The sequence below is a fragment of the Sorex fumeus genome, unplaced genomic scaffold, assembly GCF_029834395.1.
Source record: "Sorex fumeus unplaced genomic scaffold, SorFum_2.1 ptg000098l, whole genome shotgun sequence".
NCBI classification, from domain to species: Eukaryota; Metazoa; Chordata; class Mammalia; order Eulipotyphla; family Soricidae; genus Sorex; species Sorex fumeus.
The window spans coordinates 43,197,553-43,217,086 of record NW_026606155.1 but is presented as its reverse complement, the minus strand read 5'-3'; the positions used below and the strand labels follow the sequence as shown (position 1 = coordinate 43,217,086).

General features: G+C 38.7%; 1 protein-coding gene across 1 annotated transcript in view; it reads right to left on the bottom strand.

The window, feature by feature from the left end:
• Nucleotides 1-18,707, bottom strand: part of TXNDC16 (thioredoxin domain containing 16) — a 127,530-nt gene extending 108,823 nt beyond the window's left edge. The window contains 4 exon segments of the mRNA XM_056133899.1: nucleotides 11,614-11,688; nucleotides 12,236-12,309; nucleotides 17,291-17,373; nucleotides 18,499-18,707. Coding sequence (XP_055989874.1) covers nucleotides 11,614-11,688; nucleotides 12,236-12,309; nucleotides 17,291-17,373; nucleotides 18,499-18,661 — 395 coding nt within the window. The 5' untranslated portion in view covers nucleotides 18,662-18,707.
• Nucleotides 18,708-19,534: the final 827 nt, after the last annotated feature.

The window sequence follows — 19,534 nt, the reverse complement described above, 5'->3', positions numbered from 1 at the left end:
TGTAAGCATATGAGATCAATCAACCCATCATAAAGAACCAGGTATACAGAACTACTACTACTGTGTTGCCCTGGCCATCATTATTGCTGTAGTCTATTATAGTCTGATTTCTGATTTGGAAGCCTGGTGCTTCTGCAAGTATATAAAAAGGAGGGTAATATCCACCTTAGAGTTTTATAATATCCCCTTTCTCAGATACATAATACTATGCTATTTTTATTCTTCTTTCCCACCCCAAATTGGGCATCTTTATTATTAAAAACTACTTCTCTGCCAAAGACACTCTTTAAAATTTAAAAAATTGAGCCACAAACTGGTTAACATATTTGCAAAATATAACTAATAAAAGATTCACATCCAAAATACACAAAGAACTCTTTTAACTCTTAAAACTCAACAATACATAACACAATCCAATTAAAATATAGGTAAGTCATCTAAACCCCACAAAAAATTATACAGGTGTCAAATAAGCATATGAAATAAATGCCAACATCATTTTTCACTATGTAATTACAAATCAAAACAACAATAAAATATTTTTATATCTATTATAATGGCTGACTTTTTTATTGGCAATACTAAATGTTGGCAAGAACATGAAAAAACAAAAACTCATTCTTTGTAAAGGAAAAACCTAAATAGAATAGCAACTTTAAAAAGAAAGATTGGCTTAACGCAGAGCCCAGCAGCTTGCAGCAGAAAAGTGAATGGACTAAGCGTTAATCCACGCCACTGTGCCTGCCCAAAGGGGAAAGGGTGTTGCTCCCTTCCGCCTCTTTCCCTCTGGAAAGAAAGATGGCAGCTGCTTCGAAGCTTTGTGGAAAGCCAGGTATGAGCTGGTCATGATGGGGCGACTGAAACCTCATGGGAAGGGGGGCGTTCCCGACTCGTCCTTCATGCCCTACCAAGATCACGAGTTGCCCCCCACGAGCGGCTCTCCAGCACAGCCATGGCTCCAGAGCACAGAAACCAATCTCATAACTATCTGACTCTCAGCAGAAATACTTCCAGGCTTAATAAGTAAAATACCAGAAATCCAAAATCATTTCATTCTTGTAACCAGCTATAGAAAACAAATTATTTCACAATGCCTTTTCAGCATGTCTGATTTGGGGGTGTAAACTCTAAATAATAATGGTGCATCTTTTGTCGAAACAATGAATCTAATCAAAGTAGATAGAGTGTTAACTAGAATTCATCTGCCTCAAAGGGTTGGGAGGGGGTTATTGGGGTTCTTCGTGGTGAAAAATAAATATTGGTAAAGGGAATGTGTTTGATATTTGCATGACCAAGACTTAAACCTGAAAGCTTTGTAACTTTTCCCACAGTGATTCAATAAATTTTTTTAAAAAAAAGGAAAAAATAAAAAATGTGGGTGTTTGCCCTATAGTAACTAAAATTAAAAAAAAGAAAAAAGAAAAAAATTTAAAAAAGAAAGATTGGAAATTCCTTAAAAGATAAATATAATGGTGGAAGTGAAAGTACAGTAGGTAGGAGGTTTACTTTGCATATGATCAACCCAGGTTCCTTCCGTGACATCCCCAAAAAAACAAAAATGCACAAAAAGATACATAGTCCTACCATAGTGATCTATAAATCAATACCATGAACTTTTACCCAAATGAGTGGAAAACAAACAACGAAACAATGACTATATATATATTTTTTTTTTCATTTTCTTGACTTTGGTGCCATACTCGGCACTGCTCAAAGAGGTTACTCCTGGCCCATGTCAGGAGACCCTCCTGCCAATGCTTAGGGGAACAAGCCTAAGGCACCCAGGAACAAACAGTAGCATTCTGAATGCAAAGCAAGTACTGCATCCCATTGGGAAATCTCTCCAACGTTTTTGAAGAAACTCAATTTTTGTTTATCTCCTTTTTGTTTTGAGGTTCCTGGAAATGGTGGGGGCAGGGGGAAGGACGGAAGAAGAGGAGGAGGAGTAGGATGAGGAGATAGATGACAACGATGAGGAAATGACAATGATGAGCTGGAAAAGTAACAGAATAGGTAGAGTACAGAGGACGTTTTAGACCTTTTAAAATATTTTGCATGACACTCTAATGGTGGTCACGGTATCCTACATTTGTAGCACTGTAGCACTGTCCTCCCATTGTTCACTGATTTGCTCGAGCAGGCCCAGTAATGTCTCCATTGTGAGACTTGTTGTTACTGTGTTTGGCATATTGAATACATCGCAGGTAGCTTGCCAGGCTTTGCTGTGCGGGTGAGATACTCTTGGTAGCTTGCCGGACTTTCCAAGAGGGGTGGAGGAATTGAAGCATGCTCGGCCAGGCTGGCCACTTGCAAAGCAAACGCCCTACCACTGTGCTATCACTCCAGCTGCATTTGTGGGGCAAAAAATGTGTGTGTGTGTGTATATATATATGTTTTTTTGGTTCACGCCTGGCAGTTCTCAGGAGTTATTCCTGGCTCTGCACTCTGGAATCACTCCTGGATGGTTCTGGGGATCATGTGTGGTGCTAGGGATCAAACCTGGGTTGATCATTGCAAGGCAAGTGCCCTACCTGCTCTACTATTGCTCTGGCCCACATTACAAGACAGAGTTGAATCCCTGGCACCAAATGACCTCCAGATGTGGCCCTGGTGACCCCTAACCACTGCTGGGCTGAGCCTCAAACTGTAAGAGCCATATGGACAACCAAGTATCACCATTAAAAAAGAAACTATTTATTTCTTCGTAACAAGGGCATATGAGAGGCCTTGGTGTAGCTTAAGTTCCAGAAATCTAAAAAGAAAAGGTAAATTAGGTTAGATAATTGTTTGAAGAATAAAGGAGGAAATTCAGAGAAAAATGACAAGCTTGGGAGGATGTACACTTTGTTCTGTTATTAATATCAATAAATAATATTATTATTTACTTTAAATAATAATAAAATTCAGATTATTAACACTCATCCCTAGATTATAGAAATGAGAAGGGCAGGGAAGGAAAGAAACTGAAATGAAGAAGAGGTGGACAAGAGGTAATGGGGCAGGGGCACTGGACACAACAGTGGGGTATGTCTATATATCTCAACCACAGAACTAACGAAACTGAAAGCCCAAGATACAAACTACAATAACCAAATTTAAAATGTGACTGTCGGCCTCTTCCTCTTTGTCCCCCAAGCTGAGCTGGTCTTCCCCCCACCCAGGTCAGTTTATCCGCCACTTCTCAAACCCTGCAAGCCCCCCAGGCGTCCTCTTGGACCTTAGGAGACAAAGCAGCTCTGAGCCTCTGCCTCTTCCTCTTCATCCCCCAAGCTGAGCTGGTCTTTATTTCCCTCCACACACCAGGTTCCCATCGGGGTGTGGCCGCTTTAGAAGTGGGCGTGGCTTATGTAGAAGTGGGCGTGGTCTAATTTTCAGCAGCCACAGGTAGTTTAGTCATACCAAGGAATCTAGTCCCCACACTTACACTCCAACATGAAGAATCAATGTAAATCCCCACCACAAGCGGAGGTTGATGAAAAGAGCCCAGAAGCCTCTGTAAGTGCTGCTCACCTAAGGGACATCTCTGACAAAGAATTCAGATAGGAAGTCACGAAGATCTTCAATCAACTCGATGAAACAGTCAGACAGATATCCAGTAAATTGAAGGAGGATATGAAAGAAACAATGGATCGGACAATCAAGAAAATACAGGAAGAAATGAGAGCAGAAATTGGAAAGCTACGCACAGAATCAAAGATTCCGTAGATGAAATAAAAAACTCAGTATGTGCCCTCAAAAGTAGAATGACCACAGCTGAGGAAAGAATCAGTGAGCTGGAAGATCAGCTGCACCAAGCCAATAGGCAACAACAAACAACAAACAACAACAAACAAACAAACAAACAACAAGGCAAGGGACTTCAAAATAGCTCTAGAGAGAATCAGAGTCCTAGGAGACGATTCCAAGAGGAACAATATTAGAATCATTGGAATACCAGAAGCTCAGGGAAACAATCCCAATGAAAAAGCCACGGTTAAACAAATCATCAGGGAAAAATTCCCAGAGTTCGACAATGCAGCCACTCAGATTCAAGGAGCCCGAAGGGTGCCAGCTAAAAGAGACCCTAACAAAAACACTCCAAGACATATCATAGTTAGAATGATCGATGCTGCCAATAGAGACACAATACTGCAAGCAGCAAGGTTAAAGAAGGAAATCACATACAAAGGAGCACCCCTTAGATTCACAGCAGATCCATTAGAGGAAACCCTCCAAGCTTGAAGGCAGTCGTGAGATATAGTGAAAAAAACTCACTGAAATGAATGCTTCACCAAGAATACTCTATCTGGCTAAATTCTCACTCAAACTCGAAGGAACAATACACTATTTTCTAGATAAACAGCAGCTCAGGAACTTCATAAACTCAAAACCAAACCTAAAACAAGGGCTAAAGGGGCTACTATAAGACAAAACAAACCCTACATCCACAGGAGACCCTTACAAAAAAGATGAGATAAAACCCCATAACAGTAATCTCTCTCAATGTCAACGGTCTAAATTCACCATTTAAGAGACACAGAGCGGCAAAATGGATTCAGAGACAGAACCCAAAATTCTGCTGCCTACAAGAAACTCATCTCAACAGTCAGAGCAAACACAGACTCGAAGTCAAAGTATAGAAAACAATCCTGCAAGAAAACTGCTCCCTCAAAAAAGCTGGGACGGCCATACTAGTATTCAACAACATTAATTTCACGTTGGAAAAGATTAGAAGGGACAGCAAAGGCTATTTTCTCTTCATCAAGGGATACGTACAACAGTAAGAAATCACACTCTTAAATGTATATGCACCAAATGACGGAACAGCTAAATATTTAAAACAACTGCTAACAGATTTTAAGGAGGACATTGCTAGCAACACAATAGTAGTTGGAGACTTCAACATTGCCTTATCACCTCTGGATAGATCAACAAGAACAAAACTCAGCAAGGAAACATTGGCTTTGAAAGAAGAAATAGAAGAGAAAGGGCTTATAGAACTATACAGGGCTTTACACCCCAAAAAGAAAGAATACACATTCTTCTCCAGTGAGCACGGAACATTTTCCAAAATAGACCATGTGCTAGGCCACAAAACATACCTGAATAGAATCAGGAAGATAGAAATAGTATCAGCCATCTTTTCAGACCACGATGCACTGAGGATAGAAGTGAATCACATACAGACACGGAGAACCAAATCAAACACCTGGAAATTAAACAATTCAATGCTGAACAATGAGTGGGTCAGGAAAGAAGTCAAGGATGAAATCAAAAGATACCTGGAAACAAATGAGAATGAAGACACGAGCTACTAGAACTTATGGGATGCAGCAAAAGCCGTATTAAGGAGAAAATTTATAGCTCTGCAAGCATTTCTCAGGATGGAAGAAAGGATGCACATAAACAACTTGACCTCACAGCTCAAGACCTTAGAAAAGGACCAACAGAAAGAGCCCAAATCGGGCAGAAGGAAAGAGATCATAAAATTTAGAGCAGAAATCAATGACATGGAAACCAAAGAAACAATCCGAAAGATCAATGAAACCAAGAGCTGGTTCTTCGAGAAAATAAACAAGATAGATAAACCACTAGTAACACTCACAAAGAAACAGAGAGAGAGAGAACCCTAATAAACCAAATCAGAAATGAGAAGGGGGATATCACAACAGAAACCAAAGAAATTCAAAAGTTCATCAGAAACTAAAAGCCTGAGTGCCCAAGAACAGATGACTGGTTAAAGAAACTTTGGTACATCTACACAATGGAGTACTATGTAGCTGTTAGAAAAGATGAAGTCATGAAATTTACATACAAGTGGTACTACATGGAAACTATCATGCTAAGCAAAATGAGTCAGAAAGAGAGGGATAGACATAGAAAGATTGCATTCATCTGGGGAACATAAAGTAACAAAATAGGAGAACAATACCCAAGAATGGCCGAGATTAGTACCAGGAATTTTGCTCCATGGCTTGGAGGCCAGTCACACATGCTAGGGGAAAAGGCAGCTCAAATAGAGAAGGGAGCACCAAATAAAGGGTGTTGGGAGAATCCTCCCAGGATGGGAGAAGCATGCTGAAAGTAGACTATAGACCAAACAAGATTGCCACTCAATACCTCTTTTGCAAACCACAACACCCAAAAGGAGAGAGAGAACAGAGGGGAATGCCCTGCCACAGAGGCAGGGTGGGATGGGGGGGATGGGGGGTGGGAGGGATACTGGGATCCTTGGTGGTGGGAAATAGGCACTGGTGGCGGGATGGGTATTCGAAATAAATAAATAAATAAATAAATAAATATAAATAAATAAATAATAAAATGTGACTGTCAAGGAGATAAGCCAGCAAGTGGGAGGGAAACTGGGGACAAGAGTGGACAAAAACTAACACTAGTGATGGGATTGGTTTTGAAACACTGCCTAAAACTCAACTATGAATAACTTTGTAAAGCATAATGCCTTAACAAAATATTAAATAATAAAATTCAAAGCACAATTTTAAGAAATGGGAAAAGATATTGAGCAACAGTGCAGTTCTATTTCTATGAATAGTATGCAACTACAAGAGTGCAAGAGAAAAACAGCTTGCCCATATGACATAAGAGATTTTAGTTTTGCCTTCATGGTAATTTGTAAGACAGAGCTATCACATAGCACACTATTCAGTCAGATTCTTCAATTGTCTGAATATCACTATTAAAAACGTTTATAAAATACTGTCTTCTAAGAGTCAGTTATCACATTTTTTAAACAATAGTGAGGATGTCATCTTTTGGGAATTCTACTCCCTTCACAATTATTTTTCTCCTGAGTTTCTTCTTCCTACAAAGCATCAGTGGGTGTTGTCTTAGCATGCTCCCTAAAGATTTATACATCTCAGAGCTCAAACTGTTGCACGTTATTTGAGATCGAAGTTTGATAGACTTGTTAAAGTAGACTCATCAGTATATGCCTCTTCCTAGCTCAATTCGGAAGGGGATCAGATTTGATTTGGGTCTAATGAGATGAAAAATAAGAAAAAGAAGGGAGTCGGGGGGAACCTACAGACACTGTAGGTTGATGGGGGGAACCTACAGACACTGTTGCTGGGAAATGTACAGTGGTGGAGGGATGGGTGTTGGAATACGGTGTGACTGAAATTTGATCATAACAGCTTTGTAATGGTCTATCTCACAGTGATTCAATTAAAAAAGTTAAAAGAAAAAGAAAGGATCATAGATAAACTCAAGCATGAAGTTTTACAGACTATTAACAAATAAACAGTGATAAAGTTCTGCTACTTTTACTTACTGAGCATTAAAAGAGAAGTCCCTCTCCTTAAGTTATTCCTAGATTGTAAAAGTCACACAGTGGTTTCTGCAGGTGCTTATATCCCACAAACCCATTTTACGATCACTAGGAGCTCTGGAGAATTAACGTGATCAATATATCCTGTCTACAGCTCTCTATTGAGTAATCAGGTGTGATTAGGACACATGGTGAGTCAAACTAAAATAACCAAACTTTAATTCACTTAGTCTGACACTGTAAGCAAGAGGCCCGAAGAAAAACTGATTTCACTATGTAATAAGGATTTCATTACTCTTCACCCTTGTCCTCCCACAGGGGTGGATTCAGCATTGACGCTAGGAATCATCTTATTCCAAGGAGCCCCAGCCAAAAGGCAACTGCCCATTGTGAATCCATGGGCTAAGGGAAAGGAAATGAAGAAATTCTAGGAGTAGAAAAGAACTGAGTCAAAGTGGAGATGCTTTGTGTGGCCACGAAAGACCCTCTTGTAGGACCAGTATACTTCCCTGCTCTCATCACCTGCTTCACATTTCATGCTCTAATAAAGACTGGTCAGTCTCTCCAACTCTTTTTTTTTCTTTTTTTGTTCTTAAACCAAACCCAGCAGTGCTCAGAGCTTATTCCTGGCTCTATACTCAGGGACCACTCCTAGTGGGCTCTGGGTACCCTATTGGGTATCAGGGGTCTAAGCCAGGTCATCCTGGTGCAAGGCAAACACTTTACCCACTGTACTATTGCTCTGGTCTCCATCTCTCAACTCTTCTGATCACTATGCCTTTCTCACATTCTTCCATTATGTTCCCTATATTCTCTTTTTTCGCTAAGCAAACCCCAATACTACTTCTGTCAAAAAGCCTTCAGAAACCAACAGCCTCCCTTAGCCTATAGATAAGTAACTATTCCCAATCTATAAATCTCTAACACCTATGCAAACAAATTTCTATTTACTTACTATATATTTGTTCATAAATCTGAATCTTCAACAAATGCTAAATTCCTGGACAACAGAAGCCCCATTCTATTCTTTTTTACATCCCCTGCACCTAACAAGTTTCCTTAGACAGCAGGAACATGAATGAATAATTTGTCCAAGGAATACTATATAATATTCTATAAATCAACTTTAGTGGAACACTAGGGAGAGGGCATCATCACAGCAGCAATAAAGTGAAACAAGTCATATAGCCCAGCCAGCTCAGAGAATATGGTCCCCAGTACTGATACCCTTTCCATATTTAAGGCCCAATTGTTTCAAATCCACTTGTCATAAACTGTCCCACATGGGCTTGCTAACTAAAATTGGGGTTGGGGGGGGTCCCATTCTCATTCTTCAAAGAATATTCTTTCTCTGTCTCCTGAATCTCATTTCTGAGTCAAAGACAGTCATCAGTTATGTACCGTAATAGCCAAAAAACAAGGCCTCTGAAAATAAATACCAGACTTATTACTTGGGGTTGATACTCCTTTCTAAGATTTTTGTGGGAACCCACCCTCCAGATATCTAAGCGACTTCTCATCCCAAAATTGGGTTCTCAGTCTACAGGTATTAAGGCCTAGGGTTTCTAGAGATTCCTAGTGACCTGTGTTAACGTACTATTTATAGTGAAACATTTAAAAGCATCAATTAACCAAGTGATAAGCATAACTTTTTCCTACAAATTTTAAATTGCCAGTTATAGGATAACATTGGTTTTCCTGTTATTCCTTTCTGTCTTGCCACAGGGAGCTTAGATTTATTGGGTTACTCCCATCACAGTGCTCCCATTCCTGTGTTTATTTGTAATCTCTTTCTTTGTACTCTGTTAACTTGAAAATAATACTGTTCCCTTCTCCTTAAGTCCTTTGCATAGTTAATTGAGAGCAATGTCCTTTTTGTATAGACACAGAAAGACAGTCAATGGTATGCTTCTGTAACTTGGGAGTTAATTAACTCCAAATGATAATCACTCCTGGACATTTGTTCTTTTGACATAAGATTCAGATACCCTTATTTCCTAGCACCCCAAAAGCAGGGTTCTGACGAGGGACTGGATGGACCAGGACAAGCAGTGAGCTACTCTGGCATCGAAATGGGCCAGACTTAACTGTAAGTTAACTGTCACTGTCCTCCCGTTGTTCATCAATTTGCTCTAGCGGGCCCAGTAACGTCTCCATTGTGACACTTGTTACTGTGTTTGGTATATCGAATACGTTGCGGGAAGCTTCCCAGGCTTTGCCGTGAGGGCGAGATACTCTCGGTAGCTTGCCGGGCTCTCCGAGAGGGGTGGAGGAATCAAACTCAGGTCAGCCATATTACCTGCTTGCAAGGCAAACACCCTACCCACTGTGCTATAGCTCCAGACCATAAGTTAACTATACTTAACTATACTTAACTATAAGTTAGGAGCATGGTCATGGACAAATTCTGTCATGATCCAAAAAGTAACATCTAGATTTGGACCCTGCTAGGGCTAGGAAAGATTAATTTGGCCTGAGCACTGTAGTCTGAGATCTATAGCAAGCTGTCCCCAGGAGAGCCTCCCTACAAACTCAATGTATCCCTTAGTGTGTCCATATAAAATAACTAATATTTAGAAGTTAAGATGTTAATTAAAATGTTAATTGAGTTATTGTACTAAGGAGAGGAGAAACATCCCTAGGTGGTATTTCCAGCCTTGAGATTGATGGGCAATAAGAAAGGGCTTTTGATATGTTGACTGTGCTACTGGATGGGGTGTGGTGTCTATTCCCAGGGAGATAGAGAGAGACTAGAGAGAGACCAGGGCAGCAAGATGGAGTTCAGAGAGACAAGCAAGGGGGACAGAGGGAGAAGAATGTAGGGGAAGAATGCATAGAGCAGGCACATAGAGAGACCAGAGGTGCAGCTGCAAGATGGAGCATGGGGGACTGGAGGAGACGGGAATGAGGGACAGAATGAGACTAGAATGGGGAGCCTGGGGAGACTGGAACAGGCATATGGGGAGAATGGAATAAATGGCAACTGATCATCAACCAGCTTGGCCCTAGTTTCCTCCTTTGTCCAACCATGGCATAAGCCGTCCAGGGTGGAGGAGCTGCCCGAGTCCACCAAACACAGGCAGCGAGAAGGAGAGCAGAGGGGAATCTCCGTACCTACCAGGAGATCACACAGCCAGTAATTTAACTTTAACCCAATTTTTGTGGGAATCAACTGGCAGATCAGAAGGAAGGAGAGAGCTAAGTAAAACACAAAGATAGTCTACATCAGCCAAGACCTCAATGGGCATTCAACTATGACATTAAATTGTAAAATTTCACATAAATTCATGTCTTTAAATAGCTGTAGTTTCTATACAGGCCACCAAAGAGACTACTAGACTTCAGGAATATATGACAGAAATGGAGCCCAGGTAGCTTGAAATCCCAGACCTGAGATTTCAAGACAAGGCAGTCAAATTTAGATTAATCTTCCCTCTCTACTCAGGTTTGTCCTAGAACTACTTTCATAATTTTTATACCAAGCAAACCAAAGCTAGAGCTGGCGTAGGGGGAGAGGGAGAAAGATAGAAAATCTCAATAAGAAGAATGTCAGACACTAAAATTTTCAGTGAGAGGGGTTGGAGAGATTCCCACTGATCCTGGTTCAAATCTCCAGCACCACACATGGTCCCCTGAGCATCGCCAGAGGTAACTCCTGAGCACAGAGTCAAGAATAGCCCTGGAGAAGATAAAGTAACAAAATAGAAGACTAACACCCAAGAATAGCCGAGATAAGTACCAGGAGGATTAGATGTGTGATGAGAGTAGACTATAGACCGAACATGACTGCCACTCAATGTCTCTTTTGCAAACCACAGCACTCAAAAAGAGAGAGATAATAGGGAATCCCTGCCACAGAGGTAGGGTGGGATGGGGGGATGGGGGGTGGAAAGGATACCGGGAATGTCCTGCCACAGAGGTAGGGTGAGATGGGGGGATCGGGGGTGGAAAGGATACTGGGACTGGTGGTGGTGGAGAATGGGCACTGGTGGAGGGATGGGTATTCAATCATTGTATAACTGAAACCCAAGCACAAAAATTTGTAAGTCTACAACTGTACCTCATGGTGTTTCACTAATAAAAATTTAAGGAAAAAAAATAGCCCCTGAGCATCACTGGGTTGTGGGCCCAAAAAGCCAGGACTTCTTACCTGATAAAGCTTTTACTCCACATGTATAATCAGAGCAAATGGTCCTGTTTTAAACCCTCTGTATGGAAGATAAGCCAACAAGCTGTATACAATTAATCCCTGCCAATATGCTAAAACCCTATTCATTTTATACATATTTGCCCAAGATAAAATAGGTAACAAGTAAATAAAAAAAATGGGTACCCTCTATACTTACAAGAGAACATGAGCAATGATTGCATTCACATCAAACAAGGTATCTGTAGGGAATTCTCTGAGTAGTATGTTACCCCTGTAAAAGAAATGTAAAGTGTAACTGAACTATTTCCTTGGAATTCAATTTACTTATGTCTAATCCACTTAACTATTATCTCAGGCAATAATTAAGAGTACTGGCCACAATACAAACTCAAATATTTATTAAGCACACACTTAACAAATGTGTTAACCTTAAAAAATCAAGGCCCGGGACCCTCTCCTTCTGCCTTGCCCTTTATTCCTCCCTCCTCCTCCCTGTGAACAAAAAGTATTAGAGAAATAGTAGTGTTCTTAGTTTTAGGTGCCTGACATATCTTAGCAAAATGTTTTAAGTGCTTACTTACAAGATGTTTATAATAGAAGATTGTGTAAGATGTTCACAAAGCAATCCTGCAAGGGGGTGCTGTTCTCATTTTTAGATACAAAAGCAAAGATTCAAGTAACAAATACTCTTGGGACTTTATGCTAAGTTTCATATGACCCCATAGCATACAAATTTACTCTGGTTTGGTGATATTTTATATAACTGAATATTCTATTGGAACAGCTGTATGGCTCTCACTCTCAAAAAAGTAGTTTACCTGAATAAATATGCTTTCATCAAATCATTTTCTTTTCCACAATATCTTGATGTTTCTTCTTTGGCACAATTAACCTTTAAAAGATTAAGTTTAAGTTTAAGCTTTATGTATATAGCAATGGAAACCAAGAAAGCAAAAAGATAAGGGTTAAAAGAATGGCATAACAGGATAGGTCAAGAATTGCTGGAACCTGAATTAGTGGAGGGAAAAAAAGAAATGGCTTCCTGCTTTATGTAAAACTAGGAAGAAGACCGAGCATGAATATGTAGCCTGTGATAGATACAAAAGGACAGAAATCTTAAAAATGAGATTTTTAGATGGGGCAAATGTAACAAAACTTAAGGCTGCAAAAAGTGTAGTTAGTTTTGGAAGAATAGTTAATTTGGGGTGTAATAAGTAGCTGGAAGAAGAGTAGTTAATTTTGGGTGATTTTGTAAATTTTTAAAGACAAACATTTTTATTGTTGTTCAATTTAATTTTAATAGAGTTTGAGGAAGCAGACTGATAATTGGGGAAGCTACATTTGACTTTAAAACACTGAAAAGGAGAAATGATACTCAGAAAAAATGTCAAATAGAAAATGAGAAATAAAAGTCAAAGTATAACCATAACCAAAAGTAGTGAATTTTAGTGAATGTAACTTTTTAAAAAAATTATTTTAAGTCAGAGCATAATGAAACTGGCATTATCACAACAGTCTTATCCATTTATCCATTCAATATAAATTTGAACACCTAACATATGTTAGTTACTGCTCCAGCCAGTAGGAATATAGTTCTGTTGTGAATAAATACAGTTCTGCTGCAAGTATTTACCATTAAAACTTAAATCTAAAAGTTGAAGCAATTTTTTAAAATGAATCAGTCTAATACAATAATAAATGTACATTGTAAAGTACCTAAAAAAGTAGTAAGGCTCTAGTATATGACAGGACATTTTAGAAAAGTAATCACAAAAAACTTCTCAGAGGAGGTGACATTTGCTCCAAAAACTGAAGTAATGAAACAATGCATACAAATTCTTAAATGTATAGAAATGATATGTTCCAAGCACAGGAGGAAATATATGCAATGATCTTGAGAAATAACAGGTAGCAGGTTGAGATGACAGGAAAATTACCAACACATGTCTGGGACAATAAAGGCAAGTAGATGAACGGAAAATGAGATAAGACAGAAACTAACATCCAGAGGAGTAGGGAACTTCCATTTTATCCTAATTGTACCAGGAAGTGTTTCTGAGAGGCCAGCAATGTGATCCAACACATCTGTCTTTCATGTGGAGAAGTGCTCAGTGAGATGAGAGAAAGGAGAAAGACCAATCATTGAAGGCTATTGTGGTTTTCTAGATGAGAAGTGATACTGTTTGGACAAGGGAAGTAAAAGGGAAGGTACAGGAAGTTGTAGAGTTGGAAAGTATTGATGGTAGAACCTAAAGGACTTGCTGACAGATGGGTTTATAGAAAAACAATCACAGATGATCCTAAAGGTTTTCTGTTATCACTGCTGTAGTTTTAAAACATACGTGAGATACCAAAATTAGACACACTTTGTTTTGGTTATCATTTGCATCATTACAAATACCTTTGAGTACTTTGAATATTTCTAAAATCTTTTTTCGAAAGACTTATTTCTAAAGAGCACATCAGAGGATTTTGCTACCCAAACTGAAAATCTTTGTCTTTACTGAATCCTTTATCTCAGATGTACTTTAATATGTTTATTTGTGATTTTGGTTTTTGCTCACCTCTGCCTTCTGATATTTTAACTGTTGAAGATTATCACAAAAATACTCTTTTTTGTGGTTGTTCCCAGATATTATATGAACTTCCACCCTGATGAGCAATATGTTTTCTTTCCTTTAAACCTCATTTTATTTCACATTTTATTTCTCTTATTATCATAGGTTCTGATAGTTATTAAATTTGTGAATAAAACAAACTGATCCAAAAATGAGGGAAAAGGTAGTAAAGAAACTGCTCCCCCCAAAATAATTAGAATCAATGATTATCAGAGAAACACATTAAAAAATGGATATCACCTTTTGGCATACATCAATGAGAATGGTGTATTCCAAAAAAGGTCAGAAAAATAGGCACTGGGTTAGAAATGATAATATAGTGGGCAGGGCACTTACCTTGCACATGGCCAGCCTGGGTTTAATCTCTGGTAAATGTATGTCCCCCAAGACTCCACCAGGAGTGATCCCTGAGTGCAAAGCCAGGAGTAAGCCCTGAGCACCACTGGGTGTGACCCCCATACCCCAAAAAAGAAACAACAGGTACAAGTGGAAATGTGGGGGGAGGGGTGAAGGAACTCTCATTAGCTATTGATGTAAAGGTAAACCAATTCAACCTCTGTGCAGAACAATAAGGATATTTCTCAAAAAAATTAAAAATTGAACTACCATGTGATCCAATAATTGCATTCCTCGGTATCTAGCCCAAGAACACAAAAAACTAATTTAAAAAGATATCTGTGCAACTATGTTCACTGCAGTGGTATTTACAATAGTCAAGATATGGAAAAATTATGACTAAAATATTGCAAACCATGATGCCTCAACGAAAAAAAATACAGAAAAAAACAAAGTACCCAAAAATGTATCTTTTTAATCTTGTATATATACAAAAAGAAATACTATACTACTCTTTATGCTATCACTCCAGCTGGAGAAATAGCACAGTGGGAAGGGCATTTGCCTTGCACGCAGCCGACCTGGGTTTGATTCCTCCATCCCTCTCAGAGAGCCTGGCAAGCTACCAAGAGTATCCCACCCTCACAGCAGAGCCTGGCAAACTCCCCATGGCTTATTCGATGTCCCAAAAACAGTAACAACAAGTCTTACAATGGAGACGTTACTGGTGCCCGCTCGAGCAAATCAATAAATACCACGACCACAGTGCTACAGTGCTACTCAGCTATGAGGGAAAAAAATGAAATTTTCTTTATGACAACTTAAGTGGAACTGTAGAAGGTCATTCTGAGCGAACAAAGTCAGAAGGAGAAAGACAAATATCATTTATCTCAATCATATATGGGGCATAGAAAATCAAATCACAGGAACAGATAAAAACAAATAAAATCAAATGCATGATTCAGAGGAGTGGTTACCAGACAGGGAGAAAGGATAAGTAGAAACAGTGGTCTAATGGACTGGCAGAGGGACAATGGTACTCTGGTGATAGCTTGAGTATGAGAACATACGTTTTGAAGACAATGAAATTATACTTTAAAACATATAAAACCTATCACTAACAGTATTGTAAATTATAGTGCCTCAATAAAAACTGAAAAAAAAACTTCATACTGTGTGAACTAATATTTCTGTTAAAAAAAATAAATGAATACAGGGTCTGGAGATACAAGACAGGAGTTAAGGTAAAAGCCTTGAATAGAGCCAACTCCAGTTCAATCTCTGGCACCACATAATCTCCAGAGTACCTCTAGGTTCATCCATAGAGGCCCGTAAGCACCACCAGGGTGGCCAAGGTATATACTTAGTGTAGGATAACAAATTGGTTTATCCTTCCTCTCTTGCCACAGGGAACTCAGGTTTATTACAGTGCTCCCGAGGCACTGCCATTCCATTGTGTTCATCTGTAAACTCTTCCCTATGCTCTTCTCCCCAACCAGTTAATCAGCTTTTTCCCCTAATCAGACTCTGTTAACTTGTAAGGTCAGATTCCTCAGAAATCTATGATTTTTATATGTATGAGTGAAATACTGTCTTTCTCCTCTCCTTCTGTCTTTTGAATAGTTTACTTTAAAGCAAAGTCCTTTTTGTATAGATACAGGAAGAGAGTTAATATTATGCTTTTGTAACTTGGGATTTAATTTGCTTCGAATATTATTCACTTCAGGGCATCTGCTTTCTCGACTTAAGCCTCAGTTGCCCTTAGTTCCTAGGACCCCAGAAGCAGGGTCACGACAAGCGACTGAATGGACTCAGGGCAAGCTGTGAGCTACCCTGGCATCGAAATGGGCCAGGCCAAAGTGCCATGATTCTGAACTATAAGTTAAGAGCTTGATCATGGACAAATGCTGTCATGATCCAAAAATAACGACAAGACTAGGACTCTGCTAGGGATAGGAAAGATTAATCTGGCCTGAGCACTGTAGTCTGAGATTGAGATGGCCCTAGGAGAGCAATTCTATAACCTTAATGTATCTCTTACTGTGTTCATGCAAAATGATTAATATTATGAATGCTTATATGTTTGTTGGACAAGGAGAGGAGAAACACACCCATAGGATTCCGCTCTAGGATGGGTCATCCTGCTGAATGAGAATCTGTCGTAGAAGTGGCTTTCCCAAGGGAAAGAACTTTACCCCTATTGATTGTGACCACACCTATGTGCAATTGATACCTCAACCCATCATGCTGGGGGATATAACTAGACTATAAGAGTGGGCTGGGGGAAGCAGAGGAGAGAGACAGGAGTGAATGGAGAGGAGATTGGAATAAACTGCAACTAAAACCAACCAGCCTGGACCTCCTTTTCTTCCTTTGCCTGCCCATTGTCATCGACCTTCCCTGGGGTGGGGAAACGGCTTGAAATTACTGAATGTGGGCAGGAGAGATAGACCCCTGCTATCTTTTGTGTTTACACAACTTAGTACCTCAGGGCCCAAATAGTACTGCATCCTTCAACCTTTACATTGAACGGCAGGCTCAATTGCCAAGACTCTATCTAGCTCCCAGACCCTCTTAACACTACTTGGGAGTGCTCTCTCCACCCATCAACCAAAGAAAAATAACATAATAAAGAGAGATTTTAAAAATGTCACCAAAAGCCTATGTAGAATTAAGCCTGAAAAATACAATTATTTTCTAAGTTAATGAGTTACAACTAGATTTCTTTTCTCTGTATGAACTTATACAATAATTTGGAACTATCTTCCTATGCTCTGTTTAATTTTATAAAACAAAAAAAATGCAATTTACAATTTGCATTGAAAAAGTTGTATAACTGTATAAGTATTTTTAGATAGTCTTAACTATTTATAGTTGTAAAATATTAGTGACTAGAAATATATTAGCATAAATATCTACCTTTGAAACTGAAATGCCATAGTCTTGAAGAGGTATAACAGCCTCATTTAGTTCTTCAAGAAATAGAGAGGTACCTGGAGAATCTAAAACAAAAAGTATTCTATTAATTTTTATGACTTTTCCCTTTGTAAAGATAAACTTTTATCATTAAAGCCCACAGCTGCAAAGTAAAGAAGATATTAGTTTTCCCAATTAGAATGCAAGAACAAATAATCAAGTAACTAAACACACTTTGTGCCTTTATTTTCTACTACCTTGCAATTCTTATTTCTGTTTTTATCATGACATATTTTAAGCTTATAAGTAATCTTAAAAACATTCCTAGACCAGTACAAGGTAAATATTAAATTTAAACGTCACATTTGGTATCATTATTCCAAATTTAATGCTACACACTAATAAACATATAAATATAAAAAGCCTTTCAAAATTATCTTAAAATACCACAACAGAGCTAACAGTTATATGGATTCACTCCATTACTAATTACAAGAATAGTATTTTAAGGCATAAAGACTTAGATGAAGGGCAGAGTGATAGTACAGCAGGCAAGGAACTCGGGTTCAATTCCAGCATCCCCTATAGTTTTCCAACTACTGCCAGGAGTGATTCCCAAGTGCAGAGCTAGGAGTAACCCCTAAACATTTTTGAGAATGGCCCAAAAACAAAAACAAAACAAAAACTTGAATGAGATCATCATAACTATTAGTTGTATTCAATATTCATTTCAAGTACCACTAAAGCAGATTATTAAACTAAAATTCAATATACTTAATGTACACTAAAGCAGATTATTAAGCTAAGCTATTATTTGATAATACTTAAATTTAATAATACTCTAAAATATTCACATGCTACAAATATCAAACAGTGTATCAAAAATAACTAGATAAAATTATGTGTTATCATAGTAACAACTAATTCTAATATAGTAATTATTATGGACTAGGCATAGTAGTAAAATCTTTTAAGAATCATGACAATTTAAAAAGAAAGTACAACTTCCTCCTTCTGGGTGGCAAAAAGTCTAAATGACTTAAGCAAGGTCACACAGTGAGTCAAATAGCAGACTCTGAATAGAACAGTGGTAGCTTTGCAGCACATATTATTAACAAGAATCTTCCTAAGAAGAAGATTCCAAAGAGCATATTGATTAAACATCAATCGAAACATCATCAAAATCATATTCGAACACAAAAAATACTTACCAGCTTGACAAAAATAAGCTAAGGAGGCTTTTCCCTGTTGTAATGTGCTGAAAAAATCCTTGGGACTCAGTTCTGGTAGAGAGTCTACTGGTGACTTATGCAGAATACATATCACAACAAAAGAGATACCAATTCCAAAAACATTGAAACCAGAAGACATCATCAGCTATAGGTAGATAGGGACAAGAGATTTTGTTTTCTATGTTCACAGCCGTGATCTTTTTTTTTTTTTGTCTATGACAGTATTTGGCATAAGTTCGATGAAGTTTTGCTGAATGAATTTCTTAAATAAATCAAAATCTGAAAAAAAGAATAATATAAGACATTACTTATATAGTATATATAATTTTGCTAAAATTTTAGTGTTTCCTTCTAGTTAAAAATTGGGGAGACGTCAGAGAGGTAGGACAGTGGATAAGGCACTTGCCATGCACGAGGCCATAGGGGTTTGATCCCCAGTTTCACATAAGGTCCCCTGGAGCATCAACAGGAGTGATCCCTGTGCACAGAAAAAGGAGTAAACCTTGAGCATCAATAGCTGTAGCCCAATCCAAAAGAAAAGAAAATAAGAGAAAAATTTGAGAGAAGAGCAATAGTAACTTGATAATATTACTTATATTTGATAAGTAAGGATCACTGTCACTGTCCTCCCATTGTTCATGGATTTATTGATTTGCTCAAGCAGGCCCAGTAACGTCTCCATTGTGACAACTATTACTGTGTTTGGCATATCGAATATGTCACTGGTAGTTTGCCAGGCTTTGCCCTGCTGGCGAGATACTCTCAGTAGCTTGCGAGGCTCTCCAAGAGGGGCAGAAGAACGTAACACAGGTTGGCCATATTAGCCGCTTGCAAGGCAAATGCCCTACCCACTGTGCTATCACTCCTTAGATAACTAAGGATAGCAAAAGCACTGCACTGCACTGTCCTCCCGCTGTTCATCGATTTGCTCGAGCGGGCCCAGTAACGTGTCCATCATGAGACATTTTACTGTGTTTGGCATATTGAATACATCACGGGTAGCTTGCCAGGCTTT